The sequence below is a fragment of the Corylus avellana genome, chromosome 3 (assembly GCF_965113065.1).
Source record: "Corylus avellana chromosome 3, dhCorAvel1.hap1.2, whole genome shotgun sequence".
In the NCBI taxonomy this organism is placed as follows: domain Eukaryota; kingdom Viridiplantae; phylum Streptophyta; class Magnoliopsida; order Fagales; family Betulaceae; genus Corylus; species Corylus avellana.
In genome coordinates this window covers 33,817,769-33,841,673 of record NC_142492.1, presented here as the reverse complement: position 1 = coordinate 33,841,673, position 23,905 = coordinate 33,817,769, and the positions used below count along the sequence as shown (strand labels likewise).

General features: G+C 34.0%; 2 protein-coding genes across 2 annotated transcripts; both read left to right on the top strand.

Moving 5' to 3' along the window:
- Positions 1-15,515: 15,515 nt before the first annotated feature.
- On the top strand, positions 15,516-17,861 carry LOC132176458 (U-box domain-containing protein 38). The gene has a single exon (XM_059588671.2). The coding sequence runs from the start codon at positions 15,870-15,872 to the stop codon at positions 17,472-17,474; it is 1,605 nt and encodes a 534-aa protein (XP_059444654.2). The 5' UTR covers positions 15,516-15,869; the 3' UTR covers positions 17,475-17,861.
- Positions 17,862-21,403: 3,542 nt separating this feature from the next.
- LOC132173848 (DNA glycosylase superfamily protein) lies at positions 21,404-23,567 on the top strand. The gene is made up of 4 exons (XM_059585490.2): positions 21,404-21,896; positions 22,235-22,435; positions 23,174-23,230; positions 23,299-23,567. Exons 1-4 carry the CDS (start codon positions 21,504-21,506, stop codon positions 23,542-23,544), a joined length of 897 nt encoding a protein of 298 aa, XP_059441473.1. The 5' UTR covers positions 21,404-21,503; the 3' UTR covers positions 23,545-23,567.
- Positions 23,568-23,905: the final 338 nt, after the last annotated feature.

Below are 23,905 nucleotides of genomic sequence, written 5' to 3'. Positions count from 1 at the left end.
CTTGAGAGAGTGGTTTAGGAATAATCAGAGACTTGTACAATTTTTTTTTTTTTTTTTTTTCATTTATAATTTTTTTGCTTCTCACTTATTCATACATTAACACGATTTTATAAAATATTTTTGAAGTTGGGAGTTAAAACTCTTTTGATTGTAAAAGGCTTGATTTCTCTCTTTTAAAGAAAAATTATAGTCCATTATTATTATTATTATTACTAATTAAAACAAATATCAGTTTATCTACCCTATAAGAAATAGGTCATCTTGTATGCCATCTATATTTGACAACATTTGCCAACTCATATCCAGCTAAAAAAAAAAATTGACTAGAATATTGCTCAAAGTTGTGCTTGTAGTTAATTTAACAGAACATTATAAAGTGGCGTTTAGCATGTTCTTTTTGGATACATTGATTGATCGAACAAAGGCTGGGAGACATGAAATCCTGTGAACTTTTAGCATTGCCTTCGGACTTTCTTGATGCTAAAAAGATTTGAGTCTCCGGAAAATTTTACTTTTTTCTAGACTTCTACTTTTTTTTTTTTCTTTTCTTTTTTTCTTTTAAATTTTATCAAACTAATTTGGTCTCCTCTCCCAAAATAACTTTCACTCATAAAGGAGAAAAGTGGAACAAAAGGGTGGCCAATGTGGGTGACTTTAGCAGGGTCAAACATAAAAGTCATTTACTAGCCCTAAAGGTATATTTCCCCCAAAATCCCAAACCCATACTTGGGCTCATATCTTAAACAAATGTTGAACTATATTCTGCATGGGTGTGCACAGTATAACTAGTAGGGTTTTCGGCGGCTTTATACCTTAAAAGCATTCACACTCGGCTAGCCGAAAGTTTAAATGTGTCATTTACTAGTCCTTAGTAAGAATATAATTGTATTCAGTTAACTATTTTAACCTAAAAATCGGTGAAATTTGTTAATCTGAATTTGAAATGGAAATGCTCTTATACGCTTGAAACAAACACGAATACAAAATAGTGGAAGATATAACATGAGCGCGATTATGTTCTATTAAGTTTTGGGCACGTTCCTACAACTTGCTTCTTTGGTTATATAGTTAATTAGGGATGAAATGAGGATTTGTGATATATATATTAAAATTTAAAAACCGATGTGGACAATGGGCCCCTTGATTTCATCCCTAATTATAGTAGCATTATTCTGTAAGGAGAATGCTAACTGCTAAGTGTTCTCTTTATTTATTTATTTTTTCAGTTTTAGGTGGATATTATTATTATTTTTTTAAATAGTCCTTATTTCTCTCACCCGCTTTTTAGAAAATATTATACACCTAAGACCACGAGAACACCTAACATTTCTCATTCCGCAACTTGCTTAAGTTTTCCGAACAGTTCTTCAAAGTTCAAACTTTAATTTACTAATGTTTATTTCTTTTTTTTCTTATTTCCTTGTTAATTTACCTTCTGTTGTACATGTTTAAATGAGCAAGTTCCTCTCACTATCTTATATACTTAAGATTGTTTTTTAATGTTTTTATTTTAAGGAGAGAAAACAGAAGACGAAAAAAAACAAAAATTTAAACATAAGGGACCCAATACTTCCTTCTTCTTTTTTTCTTTTTTTTTTTTCCAATTCCTACTATTTGTTTTTTCAAGTAATAGGTTAACATTCTCTGACAGGACAACAAATAGGAAGATGTTGACAAGAAATACAACAAGATAGATGAATTATTCTCCTCTTTTCTGCAGATCTTGACCAAAATTAATAAATGGTACAAGCATATATTTATCAGATTGCTTCTGGGGTGCAATTATGGAGAAAGGAAAAAAATGATGTTAAATCAAACATGTTTTTGTAATGGACGATAAGTTTACAAACATTTGGGTCCTCAAAAAGATGAGCAAGAACAAGCAACTACGGCCCCCTCCAGCCCCAGGTGCCCCCATAAAAAATATATTTTAAAGTCTTACTTTTTTTAATATAACTTTGGCCCTCAATTTTATTTGTGTTTTTCTTATATGGTCTAATTTCCTAAAATTAAATTTATAATTCCGACCCTGAAAGCAATCATTTTGATGGTGACATGACATGATTGTTTTGGCCTTAATGATAAGATTCACGATTAGATATATAATTTGCTAATTAAGTAAATGGCCATGGAATATATAATTAAGTTCTCATTGGGCACGTCTTCAAGGGGGTAGTTCAATCAACTGGAAACTATAACTCATAAAGCAGATGTCACTAGTTCGAATTTCCTCTCATCCTCTTGTTTGGACATATAAAAAAAAAAAAAAAATTATCATTGGACACTTTAATTATGCAAATAGGAAGCATTAAATTACAGTTTTGGAGATCAACTCAATATAGTATTAATTAGTAAAAGGGTTAGCAAATATGAAAAATGATATTGCATATTTTGCGGTATTTCTTTTCCCAAAAAAAATAAATTAAATAAAAAAATTAAAAAAGCGCGTTTCTCCTTAAATATATATACTCCATATACTTAAAATCCTAATTGTTATTTTTAAATTAAATAGATGAAGTTTAATCACCTCAGTATTTGTGTAGTTTTACCAACCCAACATTTATTACATTTACCAAATTAGTTTAACATATTAGATTGGAAAAAATTTCTCCAACCCAATTTAGTTTTGTTCCTCATTTATATATTTTAAAAGTAACTATTAAAATTTTAAAAGCCCCAAATGGTACATTAGAAACTTTAAGAATATCCCAATCCTAATTTAGGCCCATTTGATTCAACGAAAAATATTTTCTGAAAAACGTTTTTCTGATCAGCCTGAAAATGTTTTTAGTTGACCAAAGAAAATAACTTTATGGAGCTAAACTACTTATTTACATAAACTATTTTTTGCTGCTCTCTTACACCTCTGGGAGAGCTATTGTGAGAACGCCTTTTATGGGGCCTTCATGCCCAAGTGGATATTAGGCTACTTGAATACTCGCCCGAGCAGATGAGCCCCACAAGCGTCATCCCACAATTGCCAACCCAAGCAGCACGAGTAGACAATTGCACTGAATTTTAATGATTCACACTTTTGAAAAGCTTCTGCTCTCACACTTTCTTTTTATGTTGTTTTTCTTTGTTCTATTTCTTTTTCTCGTAGCTCCTCAGATTATAGGAAAATAGAACAAATATTTGCTGAATTTCAATGCAAACCAAACGCTGAAAATTATTATCAGCTAAAACCATTTATCTAGAAAAATAAATTCAAGTACAGAAAACATTTCACTCAGAATCAAACTGGCCAAGGTAAATGCTCAAGACTTAAGAGGTAAAAAGGGATCATCCAAAGAAGTAAGAAAAAGAAAAACACAAGGAAAGATAAAAAGATGTGTACACACTATCAGATGGTTGAGTACTTTTGAGTGTACAGATACTCAGATCAGGTAGAGTCCTGAGGTGATCCATCCAAAATATGCTTATTTGGGAATCTTATCCTTTGTCTCTGTAGGCAATGAATTATTACTTTCAACCTTCAATTTCTTTCAAAAAAAAAAAAAAAAAAGATTATTTTCTCTTTAACAGAAAGATCGACACATTTGAGGAACAGTAACAAGCATTTTTGTCTCCATTTCAATTCACCAAAGTGCCTTTGCAGGCTAGCCAATATACTCCCAAGGCCACACATTCTGCCTCAAAGTACACCACCTCTCTCCTTCTCTCACCTACACATATATTTTTTCGATTCTCCCACCCTGTCATTTCCCAGTTCTGGGATTCCTTTATCATTCCTTTCTTTTTATATGTTTCGGGCCAATATTCTGCATTTCTTATTATAGTTATAGCCTTGTGCCTGCCAAACTCCATCTTTAGCCAAGCCCAATAAAGCTTATTAAGCATTTCATCAACTCCGTATACAGTCACAAACAGCCTTTTACTGTGCAGAATAATAAAATATATATATATATATATATATATATATATATATATAAACAAAACAAAAATAAAGCAGACTACAGAATATGGAAAATTTCAGCCACACCAACACCTGTGCTTCCCAAGTCACAACTTTTGCTCCACTGTTATTGGCTGTTGTAGCCAAGGCCACAAAAATTGTTGCACTTGATTCTTTTTTTTTTCCATAGAAAAAGAGCTGGGAAAGGAGCATCCCGTCAAGTTTAGGGTTCGAGTTTTTTTAAATACAAATAAATTTTTAGGGTTTTGCTTGATTCGTGTGAGGGGTGCTTTTTACACGAATTTAAAGTTTATTTTTTATAAATTTGTACACAAAATGGCCCTGCCTTAAAGACTTTTGTCGTTTTAAAAAATAAAAATAAAATGAAGATGGAGGCATATGAAAAAGCTAGCACCATGGGTTTGGTGATAATTCCCCCCACGAGAGAGAAAGAGAGAGAGAGAGAGAGAGAGAGACTAATTGATAGTCTCTCTCTCTCTCTCGAGATGATGGCACGCAATAGCTTGGATTTTTCTTCAAGCTTTCAACGGCAGCACCCAACAGCAATCATCATGCCCTCCTCCTTGCCCTTCCCTCTGTCTCTCCACCGCCATCATTACCCCCTCACCACTCCCACTCCTTACTTTATCATCATCCACCAAAAAAACCCAAAAGAAACAACAGAAGAAGAAGAAGAGGAAGCAGAAGAAGAAGAAGAAGAAGAAGAAGAAGAAGAAGAAGATCAAGAAGAAGAAGAAGAAGAGGGTAGTTTCCATATATAGAAATATATGAGAAAACCCTACTTTTAAGTAGTTTGAATCTTTTATGAGTGAAGGGTCCTTTACTTTAAAGGATCCCACAACTCTTGCTCGCGGGGAATCAAGCGTCTCGGTCCGATCGGTTGCTAGATCAAGCAAATTTTATATAAGTTTTTCAAAGCTTTGGCTTCAGCTAGCCTTCCTTCTTGATATATTTTTCATTTTCATATCTTAAGTTAAACATATGCTTTAATTATATGTCCTTCTATTGCTTGCTTTTGCTGTTTCCATGTATGCAAAAAGAAAGGAACAATATAATTGCATTTTTCCATGTGTGCTAATTATCATCAAAAAAAAAAATTATCATCTCTTGGGTTCTTCTGAATTTTTGCTTGGATAATAATACTGGTGCAATCATATATATATATATATATATATATATATATATATATATGGAGAAATGGGTGTTAATTTCTTACTTATCCCATGTTAATAAGTGCTTATATATATCATTGTGTGTCATATTCTTGAGTACATGAACAAAGTTTAAACTTTGTTCGTTAGCCATGTCCAATGTAAGCAAGGCATCTATATATATAATTATTGAGCTAGGGTTTGCTGGCTATTAATTTCATGTATGCTTCCAACATTTTAATCAATTATGTTTCATTATATTAATTACTTGATCTATACGAAATAATCTTTGCTTTTTAGTAATAATTATAAGATGATCATCATCATCATCATGGTGAAGAAATTGACACACCTAAAACGATTCACATGATTAATTAGGAGCCTATATATATCTATAGATGTGTGCATGTGAGTATACATGATTGTGTTTTGAACGTATTAATTCCAGTGTCCTCTAATTGAATTAATTATGTGGCAAAATAAGAATCTGTCCATTGCGTTTTTCTATTCTTTTTATTTTTTATTTTTTATTTTTAAATATTTTTGGAGTAATTGCCTGAAGATAGAGAAAGCCATAGTTAGATCTAGTGAACATATACCTTATTCACAATCCTTTTCTTCTTTTGTTAATTAATCTCCTTGCAATTGATCCAGTCGTTCTCTAATTTGAACTTAGCTGCTAAGTCTGCTGGGATTCTAGGAACATTTTTCATGCCAAAAATAATGTTTTCAAGGAGTTTTTCTTTTGATATTAATTATAAAGAAATATTTTTCTAAGTTCTCAAACCGCCTACAATTCACTCGGTTCCTCTTCAAAGAAGTCATAAAAGAAGAATTTGCGGTGGTCAATATAAGATTTTTGAAATAATTTTTCTCTAAAATATTGTATATATCTTCTATATACCATGCATGGTGGGGGGGAAATTAGAAAGTCAAGCGAAAGAATTGTTTGCCACTATTTTTTTATACTAGAAGGACATGCATATACATTAATGTAATTAGTGGTTAAATTGAGTCTTCTTTGTTAAAATTGTAAAGAAAAAAAGAGGACAAAGGAAAAAAGGAGATGGATCTAGTACATGCATGCTTTGAAATTCGGTGATTCTCTAATCCCAGTACTTTGCATACGACTTTAGCAAATTAGGTAACATATTTGGGGTCCCTTTTACCTTTATCACCTTTTATGTTGACTAGAGCTTCCCTTTTCTTTTTCTTTTTAAACGAAGCATGCGTGCTGCAAGCCTCAAGCTTGACCTCATCTCTATTCAAACTCTTTTGATGTTCTAGTTTTGTTGATTGGTGAGAGATTCATAATTATTAGCTGTTATCTCAAACTATATATGGGTTATATATGTGTGTGTCTTTTAAGAAAAAAAAAATAAATTAAGTATGTCGTGTCGAGATATATATAGGTATAAGAATATACAGGTTAATGCTAACCCGACTTGTTTAATCAAATGGGTCAAATCCATTAATCATGATTTGCTAATTTTATGTGGGGTTTGTGTCAGGTTTGCAAGTTGTATGAAAAATTGTTTAGCCCTAATTTTAACCAAAGATTTGTGTTGAATATTGATAAAGAACAGTCCATATTCATATCTGTGAAGAAGTTTTAAGATATGAATTTACTCTTCATTTTGTTGCTATATATTTGTAATGGGTGGTACCTCTGTGAAGTTAATTCCCAGGAATCGTTGAATTCATTCAAGTCATTATACTTGTGATAGTGAATTTTTTTGTCTAAAAAAAAAAAAGGATGAGCACTTTGCGAAGAAGCTGAATGTGCTCAGTCAGTTTGGACAGGGTCACTTTCAATTCGGTCTCTCATTATATGCGGGGACATAAATTATGCAAGTTATCAACCCCCTTTTCCTAGGCACGCGTGCTTCCATCCATATATATATATATATATATATATATATATATATAGAGAGAGAGAGAGAGAGAGAGGAATAAATAATCGTAGATTAGGAAAAATAAAGAGAATTTGATTTACAGTTTAGATTTTGTTTTGTTGCATTTAACTATTTACATAGTACAATGTCATTTAAAATTTGAAAAAAAATAAATGTAAAATCAGTTAAATGTAATTGCACCAATTTGCAATAAGCTTTCTAACATTTAAAAAGTGACTTAAAACTCTATGTAATAAGTGACAAATAACTTCTTATCCTCAACACTCTCATTTGGAATTTTAATAGAAACCCTCACCAAATCACCCTCAAATCATTTGAGGTGGTTTTAGTGACCTCCCTATGGCCATTTTGGGCCGCTTCGACCATATTCTATAATTTCTCTCTATATATATATATATATATATATATATATATGTGTGTGTGTGTGTGTGGAGATTATTGCATGCTTTGTATTTTTTTTACTTGGAATTTTAAATGGTATGATAACATATTCACTATTGAATTTTTGAAATCAATATTCTTCATTTCATTTTCACCTATTCCTTTTGACACGTAATTGTACGTATGATAATTAATTTAAACAATTTAATGCATAGATCACTAAGATAATCCTATATGTAAGAGATAGCAATGCAAAAAAAAAAAAAATTGAAATTTACATTTCTTTTTACAAAATAAAAGTGAAGTTTTTAACCTAAAACTTAAATGATATTAATTAACCTCAGAGATATAACCAAAAATATTGCATGTTTGACTTTTTCAACCCATGCAAAAGTATGAAAGATATTCAAATTCTCCGTTTTTTGGTTTTTAGCTCTATCGAATGGAACAAATCTATAGACAATTCTTCCAAAATATGTAAAAATGGGTGATGTCCCCCTCATATCTCTCTCTCTCTCTCTCTCTCTCTCTCTCTATATTGGACAACGGTCCATCATATATATATATATATATGATGGACCGTTGTCCAATCAATATTGATAGGACCTGACCCATTTTTGTATAAAATTTAAGAAGAATGCTAGGTTTATAAACAAATTTTACGAAAAAACTTTTACAAACTGATATGGCACAACATGATTTGATATAAGATAAATTCAAATTTTAAAAAAGACACATCAGTTTGTAAAAGTTTTTTTTTTTTGTAAACTTTGTTTGAATGCCTAGCATTTTCCAAAAGTCATATAAAATTAGTATTAGATCAAAAATGTCAAGTAAATCTATGGACATTACATAAACATCTTCTACGTTTGGTTGGAATTAGTGTCGTCAAATAGCCAACTTATTTTGACAAAGAAGACAATTAAATTAAGTAGGCAAAATTTCACGAACGGAACAAACCATAGACCAGAAGGAAGCGAAAATGGACATGGCCATCTAGAGACAAGCTGTTCATGACTTTGTTCTATATGTTGTGTCCTCATTATCAATGATGTCAAAAGGTTGGGAGAATGGGGAAAACAGAGAAAGAGAAAAGAAAAGAGAATTTCTTGTCTAACAAGTAATGTTATAAGTCTAACACTTGTTTAATAGTGTAAAACTTTAGCCTAAATAGCGCCAAATTAAGCTCCAACTATGTGCCGCAATACAAAGGGTTGTTGATAATGAACAATTATGCAAGCTTGTAAAACAAGAGATCCTAAATGTCATTGTAATTGGGTGAGACAGTATTATGGTAAAAAGAAAAATGTCCTTAATTACATCAGGATTTTTAGCAAGAACAATGATCCTCTTTTACTTTATCCGGAATTTGTATGATTGTAAATTCACATTAGCTTTTTTTTAAGCAACCCAAATGATTCTTAGAGCTGCTTGTTCAATTGCACAGCAATTCAGGCGGATAATTGTAGAGATCCCGGTCACTTGTAGTGGTTTGAGATCGTTACAATTGACTGTTCAAATTACACGCAATTCATGGGCTGCAGAGTCCACTTGCTTGAGACAGGCGGGCTTCACCACCAGGCTGCCCATGGGATGTTGCCCAATTGCAGGGATCCTTGTGGCAATAATCTGAAATGTCCCTAGTCCTAAGCCAGTTGATGTTGACGTGGGCCTGTTGAGCCTTTGTACGGTTGGGCTTCAAAATCCAGATTCCTGACTTAGGCCAAGTCCAATTGCCGAGAATTGGCTCAGCGGCCGAAACCATGCATGCCAACCTGTTGCTTGAAATCACATTAGATTGGACAAAAAATCAAGAAAACCAACACCAAAAGTTATGGTTATTTGTGCAATGATTAATTAAGTGAAATCCTTTTTTTAGCTCTCAAATATCATCAATTGCTGTAATCACGCCTCATAAAGCAGAGGTAACTAGTTCTAATCTCACTCCACCCTCCCCTTATGTGGATATGTAAAAAAAAATAAAAATAAAAAAGGTGAAAATCACTTTCAATGCGCATTTAGAATTCCTCTCAACTTAATTATGGATTTAACCACGCCTCTACTAGTTGGGCTCCACAAAATGGTTACCCTGTTTTGCACTAATTGTGAGGACAAAATGGTTCTCTCTCTCTTTTTCTTTTTGTCAAAAAATAAAAAAATAAATCAGCTTATGGGTCTGATTTCAGCTCATAATGATCTATGAGGAGATAAGTTAGAAACAATTGGATTCAAATTGGGTAGAATTAGTTACTCGTATTGCATGCGATACCAGCATCTAATGTAAGAAGGCAGGTGGGCTCTGCACATGTTCAAATAGGTGTTTAGACAGCTTGAAGTGCAGGACCTACATGTCCTCTCATATTAGCTATTATATTGCAATCAATACGAACAATTAATTGTACCCAATCTAGAGAGAACCAGCCCAAGACACCATCTATTTAGAAAAAATAAATAAATAAAGAAGAAGAAGAATGATGAGTTGTTGGTATTAAACAAAGTTGGAATAAGACGTGCCCTCAGCCCTGGTGTGGATCTACTTAATTGAGAAAAAAATCCAGGGCCATGTATGTAATTAGAAGAAGCTAATTTTATAAGAGAAGGATTAAACAAAGTTGGAAAGCCACCTATATCATCTCCACCTTTGTTGGAGCCTGCTTCCTTTGAGCTTCAACTGGTTCCATAAAAATTTTAAAAATATATACAAACTTTTTTAAGATTATTTTTTTACCCCCTCAAAATTTTTTTTTTAATTTTTTTATATTTTGTCCCTCCAAACTGAAAATTCTAATTTTGCCCCTGTCCTCTTGAAGTTACAGTTGTCAATTGTCCTTTGGCCAGAGAAGCAAAATTTCAAAGATGTAGTTGTCTTATTATGGTGCTTCAGATTCTAAATATTCTTCCACCATTTTCTATGCATGCTTTTCTTGGCAGGAAACTTTGATACGAAATCATATTGGGGCGGGGGTATTTGAAAGGGACACAAAGACTTTACGTAGATTCTAACATGCTTCTACCATATCTACTTAAGCTTTCTTGGCAGGAAACTAAATAAAAAATAATTTTTTTTTTTAAAAAAAAATGAAGGGTATTGGGTTATTGTGTGTATTTGAAAGGGATATTTCTGGGGCTTTATTTCAGTGCATCAAAAAGGAATGAGTTTTTCATTTCCACAAGCAAGGAGAAAGGAGATATCACTATCATAAGAGTAGTAATTGATGATCACGTGTTAAGTTTGAATTATATATATATATATATATATATATATATCAACTTTAATCTAATTTATTTCCTAATCGACTAATTTTAGGTTAGGTTTGTGTTCGATTTTTGGGACGTATAAAAAATTGTCATAAGTAAATATCATGTAATGGATTTGGATCATGTCGAGATATGAGTATAAAACTATAGGTTAACCTTAGCCTGGTTGATTTTATTAAACAGGTCAGAACTATCAACCTTAACTTACTAAATTAGCGTTGGGTTCTTGTTAGATTCACAATTCATGTCAATCTTAAGTTATTCTTTAGACAGTTGAACCAAAGATGCATTTAATCTTTAAAGGCTTTGGCAAAAAGAAAAAAGAAGAAATTAGGTAAAGTTCCCTCCACTTGGCCACTAAGTTCAATAATTTTATGTTTTTTAGAAAAAATTATACTTTGTAATCATAAAAAATAGAGCTAGTTGTTCTAACAAAGTAATGTCATAATACAATCGGATACTTTCAATCCAAAGTTGATTAATGACATGTTTACAACTGGATTTTGTTAGCTAATATACCTCATTTAGTGAATGAAAGTTTATATATAGAATACTAAATTAAACTTATTTAATATAGTTTATATTTTGTAACATTATATGCCAAATGAATTCTGAGAGATGATGGGTGTAAATCCTCTGCAAAATTGTTTTAGTTTTTTTTTTTTAATATATATATATATATATATATATATATATATATATATATATATCACGTAACTTCAATCTCTTCTGTCTCTTTTGATGGGTCAAGTCTTTTGTTTTTTGTTTTTTTATAACCAAAAAAAAAGGGTTGACCTACTAAATAGGCTATCCAATATCCATCATTATTTTTGTGGAATATTGTAAAATAAGAAGAAGAAGAAAAAAAGCCCTAAGCTTATCTCCTTTCACAATCATATGGAACATCTCCAACTAATAAATTGATATTAATTTGAGGACCACAAATATAAATGAGGGTATCTTGTAAGGACCAAAATACACGGTGTAATCGGGCCACCTTCTAGACTGTCTCTCACCTACCCTAAATATCTCGACGAAACTTATATTTAAATTTGTAAATATTTTCATGCTCCGGGAGATATCCTAACCGTTAAAGAATTTAGAGCCACGATTGTTGGTCAAATATTCTTTAAGAAAGTCAAGCACATATTTTTTTCAAAAATAAAAATAGGAGTGAAGTCAATTTTACCCCCTCAAACTTTTACCTCAATGATAATTTATCTCCAAAATTATTAATTGCTACAATTTACTCCCCAAACTATCAAAACAATGACAATATACTCCAAATTTTAACAAAATGACAAAATTACCCTTGCTAAAATTAAAAAAAAATTAAAAAAAATAATAATTTAAAGGTATTTTTGTCTTATTGAAAATTTTATAAGGATAATTTTGTCATTTTGCTAGTATTGAGGAGTACATTGTTATTGTTTTGATAGTTTAGGAGGGTACATTGTCGTAATGGATAGTTTAGAGAGTAGTTTGTTATTAAGGTGATAGTTTGAGTTTTTGAGAAAGTTAAGTGGACTTTACCCTAAAAATAGTCAAGCAGATACAAATTATGCAGCTCACCAAAAATTAGTTTCAAAACCTGCAATATGCACCAAAGTAGGAAAAATAATTGGAATATTAGAGCTTTTACTTCTTCTTTTTTTTCTTTCTTTTATAAATTTATGTGGTATTATATATTATACAAAAATTAGTGTCATGGTCCATTGGTCCTCATGGAAACGGTCACTCGACCGTCTATATTTTTGTGACTAATTTATTGTAAAAACTGTATAAAGGGAGGCAATTACTGTAATTTTAGACTTTTTTTTTTCATTTTAATTTTAATAGGGTTTTTTTTTTTCTTCTTTAATAAAAAGGGAAGTGGATGTTTATTATAAAAAATAATAATAAAATAAAACAGTTGTATTATTGGCAGATGATAAGTAGTATTAAGTATAGCAGTGGATTGCCAATTTTATTTATATATATATATATATTAAGCAAAGCACATCGTGTCTGTGTGGGAGTATGACAACCTTAATAATTGAAAACAGACAGCAGTGTATGAGTATATCTACCAAATTTCAGCATATGTAAGCTTGCTCACGTATGATTTGAAGGGGTCATTGCTTGTAATAAAAATTAATAATAATGCTTGGGATGATAATGCGAATTATTATTATTATTATTTTTTTTAATAAAGTACACTTAAGTATGTAGACGCTTTCCAGGATATATCATTTGAGCATTGACATTTGAAGGTAAAGCAACCTCTTATTTTCCTAGAAATCTCAATAACCAGAAGAAAATCCTTGTGTATTTAAATGGAGATAGACTTCTTTCAAAATATCTATATATATACAAAAAAACTTGACTTAATCCGGATAAACTTTCATTATTTTTGTAATTACTCTCTAAAGTTCAAAAATTCCATGTATGTTATTGTGTATTATATTGTTAAATCATCTTTTATCTAAAAGTTTAAGGTGATAAAAAATGATAAATTTAGGGTCTATTTGAGATTATGTTTGAGGGGCTTAAAAGTGCTTTTAACACTTAAAAAGTCCGTCTGAAAAAAAAAAAAAAAAAAAAAAAAAAAAAAAAGGTACACGTTTGGTAAAAAAAATTAAAAGCTCTTTTAATGATCCAAAAAGCTTAAAAATGGCTAAAAAACATTTTTGGCAAAAGCTTAAAAATGAAGCTTTTGCTCAAAAGCTCTATTTCTTAAACGGAACTCCAAATAGGCTTTTAATCATTCAATTAATATTCTAACATTCTTCACCTCAAAGTCTTCCTAAAAAAGTAAGACTTAACACATGAAGTATTTAGGGGAAAGTCCACATACTCCTCTCAAATTATTATCTAATTAACAATTTTCCCCCAATGAAAAAACTATACTTAATAAAAAAAAAATAATAAAAATACTAAAACTTCTAGAAAAAAAACCTATATATATATATATATATATATATATATAAGATAATCACTGGTTATCTAAAAGAGATAATTTTTCTATAAATCTTGAGTTCTTCGTAAGATAAGTAGAAAGCATGGCCTTTGGTTGATTCCTGAAACCATTTTTTTTTTGTATACTGAAAGACAAAGAACTACAAAAAAACAAACAGAAAGAGGAGGATCCTTCCAACTAACTATCAGTGGTCATTTGGATTATCTAGCCTTTAGTATGATCACGACAAACTGCTGTTTGAGTTGAGAAAGAATCCTAGCTAGCTAGCTATATCAAAATTAATCTTGAACCAATTATTCGTAGGAGCCATCCATTTTTCCACAGGGGCCTGAGATTTTGAACGCCAAGCCTAGACCAAAAAATTGTTAGCAACAAGTTAATTTGGATGCGTAATATATATGTTGGTAGTTGGGCATGCAAACATTATTCGAAGCTCAAAAAGGAGAGGAATACTTATATCAGCTCAAGAGGACAGGAATATAATCTGAACTAATGGGTCCCATTTAATTACACGTATAATAATTATATATATATATATATTACACGTATAATAATTATATATATATATATATATATATATATATATAAAAGAGGAAATTATGACCTGATTGGAAGTTTTGTAAAATTATATTGCATTTCTTTTGTTTTTTTTTCTCTTTTTGTCTGTTTTGATTAAACACTGTACTTCCTTAAATTGAAGGAGAATTATAATCAACCACCTTTTATATATATATATATATATATATATATATATATATATATAATACCTTCAAATTAAATGAAGGACCGTAGATTTTGTGAGCAATGGGCTGAAATAATAGAATTAATTTGATTCATTTTTTAATTGATTTAAGTCTTAATGTTTGTTAATGTGTTTTTTTTTTTTTTTGGTGTTTTTATATTTTTGGTTTGAAAAGTGTTATGATGTGATATAAATATGAAAACTATTTTTGTGTTATGAGGTGTTTTTGTGTTTTAAATTGTTTGTTAATATATTTGTCTTCAGAATTGAAAAAAAAAACAAAAACAAAAACAAAAACACTAACCATCATAAGAAAAAAATCAATCAATGTGGTTATATCGATTTGTAATAAACTTTCTAGGGTTTAAATAGTGGCTTAAAACTTTTCATGGTAAACATAACATAACAAATAACACTCCAAAGTCCAATCCAAACTTTCACTTGAAATTTTAACCGAAATATTGTCATAGTGCCACGTTAACATCAATAATAATAAAAATAAAAGAAGTTATATATATATATATATATATATACCAAGAAATGTTAGGAATTAATAAGTTTTTCATATTTGACCTATATTTTATTATAATCAACCATTAAATTTGTAGACTTATGTAAATCTCACATAAGTCAATGTAGATCCCACAAATTCAGTGGTTGATTGTAAAAAAATATGAGCTAAATATAGAGAACTTATTGATCTTTACCATTTCTTATATATATATATATATATGGGGATTGTAGGAGTCACATAGGTTTAAAGCAAAAAATAATAGATACTAAAATAAAAATATATATATTAAAGGACAAAGCTTTCTTCCATAGTAGGTTGGATAGATTTATTCAAATTTATTTTATTAAGCTGACATGTATTCAAAATATATGTGATAATTGCGTAATCTATTAAAAATGTATATAATTTTCACATATATTTTGAATATATGTCAATTTAATAGACTAAATTAAAAGAAATTTTGAATAGTGTTGTCTCTAAATATTTTTCTATTTATAAAAAGAAAAAAAAAAAGATTTAGACTATATGGTGTTCACACTGGCATGGCAACTGAATCCAAAATAAAGCCTTTTTCTTTTGGTAAGTAGTAAAATTAAAGCCTCCTCTTTACCTTTGTTATTATTGAATTGAAAACAAACAAGAAAATAAAAAACAAATAGTCAAATATTGGCCGTTCAAAGGTGTGTAATTATTCGAAATTGTCAAGAGTCAAGAGCACAACTTGCCGAAAACAAACAGAGAAAAAAAAAAAGTCGTTAAGAGCTTATTAAGCTACTAATCTGAACATTCAACCCTTAATTAAGAACTAACAAAGTCCCGTAATCACTCTTCCTCAAAAAAGACCCAGTCCACTATCCCGTTCGACATGAAAAGTCCTTCACTCACCACCGCTGCCAACAAGCTCTCTTCATTCCCTCTACCCTCACAACCCCAGCTTCTTCTCCCCTACCTCTGACCTTTACAAATTCACGCGAAAACAAATATAAAACAATTGGGGGAATCCTGTGAGGAGATAAAACGAGAAAACCCCCGATGGGTGGGAATGGGAAGCACAGGTGGAAAATCTCATTTCACCGCTCTAACTTGAAGCCAATGGAGCCCAAGCAACCCCCCAAGGAATTCCTCTGCCCTATTTCCGGTTCACTCATGTACGACCCGGTCGTTGTCTCGTCGGGTCAAACATTCGAGCGCGTGTCCGTACAGGTGTGCCGGGACCTGGGGTACTCGCCGAAGCTGGAGGACGGGTCGAGACCCGATTTCACGGCTGTGATTCAGAACCTGGCAATCAGATCGACGATTCTCAGCTGGTGCGAGACCTCCGGCACGGAGCAACCGAACGCGCCGGATTACAGCTCCGTGGAGAGGCTTGTCCGTGCGGAGATGGCGGCGGAGCAGGAGAAGAGGTCGCAGGAGATTAGGGTTTCCGAGAGGGAGTTGCTGAATGGCGTGGCGGAGAAACCGCCGGTGATGTTCACGCACGCGGCGACTGAGTTGGGCCACCGAGTCAACCATTTCTACTCGAGCTCGTCGGAGGAATCGGTGGTTATAGCGGCGAGTCCGGCCACTCCTCTGCCTCTCGCGACTCGGCCCTTGTGCTACTCGTCCTCATCGTCTTCTTCCGAAATCGTAGAGAGCGAAACCCAGGCCCGAACTATAAACCCTAGCTCTTCCACTCCCGAGGAGGACCAATTCCTCCCGAAACTCAAGAGCCCCGAGGTGTTCGAGCAAGAAGAGGCCGTAGTCGCGCTGAGAAAGCTCACGAGGACTAGAGAGGACCTCAGGGTCCCTCTCTGCACCCCTCGGCTGCTCTCCGCCGTCCGATCATTAATCTCATCCAAATATGCTTCCGTACAAACCAACGCCATCGCGTTGTTGGTGAACCTCTCTCTGCAGAAACCCAACAAGCTCCAGATCGTACGGTTAGGATTCGTCCCCCTGCTAATCGACGCGCTGAGGGGCGGATTCGCCGATTCGCAGGAGCACGCGGCCGGTGCGCTCTTCAGCCTAGCGTTAGAGGACGATAACAAGATGGCCATCGGAGTGCTAGGAGCTCTACCGCCGCTAATGCACGCGCTGAGGTCGGACAGCGAGCGGACCCGTCACGACTCGGCGCTGGCGTTGTACCACCTAACGCTGATCCAGAGCAACCGCGTGAAGCTCGTGAAGCTCGGGGCCGTGCCGACTCTGCTGGCAATGGCGAAACGTGGGAATTCGGCGAGCCGAGTGCTGTTGATCCTATGCAACCTGGCAGTGTGCGCGGAGGGGAGGTCGTCGATGCTGGACGCGAACGCGGTGGAATGTCTGGTGGGGCTGCTGAGGACGGGGGAGGAGGGGGCGGTGGACTCGGAGGCGACGAAGGAAAACTGCGTGGCTGCGTTGTACGCTCTGAGCCAGGGGAGCATGAGATTCAGGGGGCTGGCCAAGGAGGCGAGGGCGGCGGAGGTGCTGAGGGAGATAGAGGACCGAGGGAGCGAGAGGGCGAGGGCCAAAGCTAAGAGGATATTGCAGATGATGAGGGGGAGAGAGGAGGAGGAGGCGGCGACGGATGAGGACTGGGAGGGGGTTTTGAACTCCGGTGGCGGCGTGGGTCGAACTCGGTACCGAGTTGGGTACGGTCCGAACTCAACTACTTTTTGAGATTTTTGTTGTAATTATTTGTTCAGTCAGAGCTAAAAATAAAAAAATCAAAAAAAAAAAAAAAAAAAAAAGAACAAAAAAAGAAAAGAAAAGAAAAGTTAGTAATTATTGGTGAACTGAGGATTGAGGTTGACTGGGTACTAAGTTGACGGGAAGATAAAATATGTGGGGGGTTTGGTGGGCACAGTGGTGTAATTGTTTATAGGAAATATTCATGCTTCTTTTTTCTTTTTCTTTGTTTTTGGTGGTTTATATGGGTTTTGTTGTGATATCTGATAATTTTCATTGTTTATATTTAAGGTTCTTTTGACCATGTAAATAGTAAATTTTGGAAGGGATGTTCTGATGGTACATGTGAGATTTAGTTTTCCTTTGCCTTTCTGATTTTGGGTAATGACTAATGACATATGTTTCCTGTTCTTTTCCCCCCCGTTTCTGTTGGGGCCACGAAAGTTCTTTTTCTAGTTGAAGCAGTCTCTAGAAAATTACTCAAATGGGAAAGAAATTCTTAACAATTTTGGACTCTAATTACTAGCTGAACAAATTATTTGGACAACAAATATGAGATAATTATTATGAGATTTATGTGCCCAAACAAATTTTGAGCAGCCAGCTTACTTATTTTAACAAGCGAGTCTCATAAAAACTGTTCTATATTTACTGTCCAGATTGCTAGACATATGGGATTAGTATTGCTGGGCCTTTTTGATTTTGGTTCGAGGAATATGACTGTGAAAGATATGTTACCTTTTCTTTTCCCCTTTTTATTCTGTTGGGGCCAGGAGAGATCTTTTTTCTAGTAGGGGCTTGGGGCAAGAGTGCTGGAAAACTACCCTCTGAAGTTTCATCTTATTTTTTAATTTGATTATGAATGATTGAATAGTAAAAGGAGTCTTGAATTGCTTAACTTGAGCTGCAAATGCCTGTTTATATGCATGTTGTGTGTTCTGAATGTTTGGTGCAGCTTATTGTATGCTGCTGATGCTTGGAAGTGCATGTTGTCCTCCAACACAAGGTAGTTTTAGACTTTGATATGGATTTGCTTTCCGAGATTTTGTTTACTATTGATGTGGTGGATTTTCTTTTTCACCAACCTAAAAGATTCCCAACATAAAAGATTGTTGGGATTTTGGTGGCCGCTTCTTGATGCTACTTTTCGACGTTTTATTTTGAGCACATGTAAGATGTCGTAAAATCTAATGTAGGCTATGAAATGGTTCCTTTTAGTTTTATTTAAAATAGAGATTATTTTGTATTCCATCCCATTTTTTGTCTTTTATTTCATCTTAAGAGTGTCTAAAATAATTTTTCTTTTGAGAAGTCAATTAGCTAACTTGGATTGCCACCTTCATTTGAGAAAGAGAGCTTTTTAAGTGAAAAATGATTCAATTTAAAGGATTTGGATAAGGGGTTGTGCAATACATTTTTCTTGAGCCTTTCATTTAAAATAAAATGGCCCAACCGTGACAACAATGCAAAAAAATTAAAAAAAAAAAAAAAAAAAATGGTGGCTTAGGATGGTGTTGAGGTGGCCGAACCACCAAAAGGGCTAAAGCGGTGAGTCATGCACCCCCAAAGGGTAGTTTAACCACCCCTAAAGCAGCCATCGGGAGCGATTGCTACCACCCTTAATGGCCTCAACAGTAGGCCACCTTGAATGGCTCAAAGAGTAGTGCAATCACCATCAAACAACCCGTTGGAGGTGGCCACTATGCCACCCCAGCACCCTTTGAGCTACCTCATTTGAAAATGGATTGTCCATATAAAATACTTGATCTCAATCCCAATTTAAAATGGTCATCATGTTATGCAAACAGATGTAAAAAAAAATGAGCTCGACCCATCTTCTGTAATGGTCTCTTCTTCCCTTTGCTTCCATAAACCGTGTATTGAGGAATGCTCAGATGATAAAGAATCTAAAGCAAATAGCAGTATTGAAGACAAAGGATAAGCTTAGGAGTAAGCTTTTTATTAGGGTTAAATACACTTTATCCCTTTAAATTATCCAACTATTTGTATTTTTAACCCCAATATTCAAAATTGACACTTTACAAAGTATCTGACATTAGCATTTGACCCCATGAAATATACTTTATCCCTTAGAGTATTTCAAATTGACACTTTATTCCCCTAAGTTGACACTTTACCCCCCAAAACTTAGTTACTTCGGGGGGTAAAGTGTCAACTCAAAATATTTCAAGGGATAAAATGTACTCCATGTAGGTCAAGTGTCAATGTCAGATACTTTGGAGAGTAAAGTGTCACTTTTTAAATATTGAAATTAAAAGTGCAAATGGATGGATAATTTAGGAGGTAAAATGTATTTTTCCCTTTTTATTAAGTCCTTTCCTCTTCAACTTCTATAACAATTGCCTTTTTCCTTGTCTTCATTTCATATGTCTCTCTGGCTCCATTGGAGCTTATCTTCAATCGTATGTTTGGGGCTCGGCTCCTTATCTTTTTACTAGTGGCCATGGTTTTGTGTAAAATTTGATCATTTTAGACAATACTCCTGCTTGTTTCTTGTTTCTTTTTTGTGTGTGTGAGTACAGTAGAAAAAACAAGAAGAAGATAAGAAATACAAAAAACAAAAGAACCAAACTAAGAAAATGATAAACAGACCGAAGGATTCTTCCCACTAGTAGTAGGAACCGAGAGAAAATGAGGGGGATAACAGGGAATGCATCCAGAAAATTTTTTGGCCGCGGCCCAATGTGCCACATAATGAGCGTAGAAGTTTGCACTTCTGGTGACTTTTTTAGCTTCCTATAAGGAAGATGCTAGGATAAAGTCGAGAATATCTAAGATAATAGATGAAATTTGCCGATTCTGAGAAATGTTGGACTGTTGAAGAGCCAATAAAACAACTTAAGAGTTACCTTCAAAAAAAAAAAAAAAATTTATCAATATGGAGCGAAGAGGCTAGTTACACTGCTAATTGAGCTGCAAGATCTTCCTCATAATTAGGCAAACAAGCAGGACTCACTTGAGAAATCATCCAAATTATAGGGCCATGAGAATCTTGACAAACTACTGTTTGTTTCTTACTGTTCATAAATCAGATACTCTTGCTATTTTTTTACTTCCTTTCAATTGTATGCTGAAAGCATTTTAATCGAAAAATCATCGGGAGAATCATCTTCTCTTACCATCTAATTTTTCAATAGAAAATGTTTATTTGATAAGAATTGAAATGGTAGGGAGTAAATTGATCAATTTAAATTATAGGAAGCGATTTGATAAAAAGTCATAATCCAGGGACTTTTTAAAAAAAGTTTTCCTACATTCCACGTGATAGCAAATAAAAAAGAAGGGGTTTGATCTTGTGGTGGAGATTTTGACGCCGGTTGTCGTTTTTCAATGGCTCTAATTCGATTTTTTGCAGTGCCTTTCTTGCAACAACTATTTAACAGTGGTTGTTGCCTTTACGGCATAAGACTTCTCACCGAATTCTTTAGCAATTTGTCACCGCATTGTGCAGCCCTGAAAAAAGGCCCAACTTGTTTATAGTTTCTTTGGGGCCATGGATAAAACCATTGCTTACTGTTTGGTTATTTTGGACCTAATTCCTGTATCTGTACTTTATTTTTCGTTTAGGCTTTGTTGTTAGGGTGCTCACCTTTTTATGATTTTTCGATCCTGTAACTACTTTCCCTTATTTGATTAAAATAATAATAATTAAAAAAAAAACCACCTAAACTCTTATTTTTTATAAATTTATTGTCATAAAATAAATTATCGAAATAAAAATGTATTTCAATATTTAAAATGAACGATCCAAATAAATAAAATGAATTGCACCCAATATTACACCGGATCTCCATCGTCAGAAAGCCAACATTGTTGAGGATCAAATTAACCTTGCCCTACTTATAAAAATAATTTAATCCCCTTAACCCGAATTATTGCAATTCGGCACCTTATTGGAAAGCCCGCGTGAAATAAGAAAACAGCCTCTCCAATCTGCACAGTGCATACAGCTGAATCGAAACTTCAAAACAAAAAATCAAACAAGAAAAGACCAGAAAAATGCAGAAACCCCGTAAAAGAAAGCAGGCCGAGCTGCATCCCCGGCCACAGTCTCGAACCAAACCAGCCAGAGCCACCATTTGCCTCAACAAACCCACCAGCGACCCGTATCCGACCCACCCTCGGCCCACCCCAGAGGAATGTCGAGCCGTGCTGGACGACCTCTTGGTTCTCCATGGCTTCCCCCAAGAGTTCGCCAAGTACCGCAGACAAAGACCAACCTCTTCTGATGATGAAACTCACGGTTTTCCGAAACCAGAGCCATTGGATGGGGATGCCCAGGAGAGCGTTTTGGACGGTTTGGTTAAAACTGTGCTCTCGCAGAACACTACGGAAGTCAATTCTCTGAGGGCTTTTGATTCTCTCAAGTCTGCCTTTCCCACTTGGGAAGATGTACGTATGCTTTTTCTTGTTTGAGTTTTTCAATTTCTTTTGGCTTGGTGGGCAATGGGTGCGGATGAATTTGGAACATTGGGTAGATTTTTGTTTTTGACTTGCGTTATGATGGGTTTTGTTTGTTTTGATTGATTTTTCTCTAGTTTTATTTTAAAGGCCTTAGTAAATCAGAGTAAAATTTTTACTATTTAGTTTAATGGTTGAGTGTTTGTGGACTAATATTTTCAAGGGTCATATTTGGACTTGATGGGTCTTGATGAATTCCTTAGTTGATATGGTTGTTTCTGGATCAACTTTTGCTCTGGTTTTGAATGATACTCATGTGTTTGTTCAAGGTCCTTTCGGCTGAATCCAAATGTATAGAGAATGCTATAAGATGTGGAGGTTTAGCCCCGACTAAGGCTTCTTGCATTAAGAATATATTGAGTTGTTTGCTTGAGAAAAAAGGAAAATTATGCTTGGAGTACTTGCGAGATTTGTCAGTTGGTGAAATTAAGGCTGAGCTCTCGCAATTCAAAGGAATTGGCCCCAAAACGGTAATCATTCTTTTGATGATCCTTCTGAACGCATCATACTCGCATGTGTTGAAACCTTCCTAGCTTTAGAATTAAGAGCATTGGAAGCCTGTTGCTATCTTTAATAGGAATGTATGAGATGGCTTATTAATACTTTCACGTCACTTAACAATACTCAAATCATTTGTTTTGTCCTAGCTTAGCTGCATTTTTGCAAGATATTAAAATGGTATTTTTCATCTCTGGACATGTTCTTTACATTACAACTTTCATTAAGTCACCCACTTTTAGATCACAAGTGATGTCACTTTCTGAAATTATAATGTTATATTCTTAAATTCAATGGTTTAAGGAATTTGTGCGTTTAGTGTCTTTTTCAGAGTTGTCTCGGGGAATGCCAATTAAGTGTTGCAAAAATTATTTTATAAAAATTACTATACTTATTTGTTCTATTCAAAAGTTGACAAAATTACAAAACAAATGATGTAAGCTATAAACTTATTCATACTGATTAGAATCCACTCACCAAATAAAGAAAAAGAAAGAGAAAAGGTTCGACCGGTAGAATCCTACAATTGAGTGCATAACTATATCAGATATAGTCGACAGTTTACAGCTATCAGATGATAATAGTTTCCAATTCAATAATATCTTGTGCTCTTTTAAAACCTTATATTTACACACATACACACACGACATATTCATTAATTTATTTCTCCCAATTGCATTGGAAATTTCTAATTGTGTAATGGATGATAGGTGGCTTGCGTGTTGATGTTCCATCTTCAGCAAGATGATTTTCCAGTGGACACACATGTGAGTACTGTGTTTCCCTTGCTGCTTTTTCACTGTGGGATTCTCTTAATACTTGAATGTTTATGCAGGTATTTGAGATTGCAAAGGCCATTGGTTGGGTACCAGCTCTGGCTGACAGGAACAAGACATATCTTCATCTCAATAAAAAGATCCCGAACGAACTCAAGTTTGATTTGAACTGTCTCCTGTATACACATGGTAAGCTCTGCCGTAGATGCACCAAGAGAGTGGGTAAGCAGCAAAGAAAGGAGTCCCATGAGAGCTCCTGTCCTCTATTAAATTACTGCAAGAACTCTGAATCTGAAACCAGTTAACAAATTCAATTAGAGGTTTTTAATCTGAAAGCCTCAGCTTGATCCTGTTCTGCCTTTTCTTTTCTTTCTGCCCTTGTTTGTTTGTGGGCTTGGGGGTAGTTCTTTGTTTGATCAGCAGGAGAATTTGTGCAGGTGATGTGTAGGTTCTACTTGTATATAACATGAAATGTGGTGATACGTCAATATAACACTGCACCTGCCTTCACAATTCATTTTTGCCTGTGATATCCCCCTTTGATTTGATGACATTTGAGGTTGTTCAACTGTTTTCAACATTCCTACTTGGCTTTTTGTCCAGAAGTTTCAACTGTGGTTCCTGTTGTCCCAAATTAAAATAACTTTCAATTGCAAAAGCTTTTTA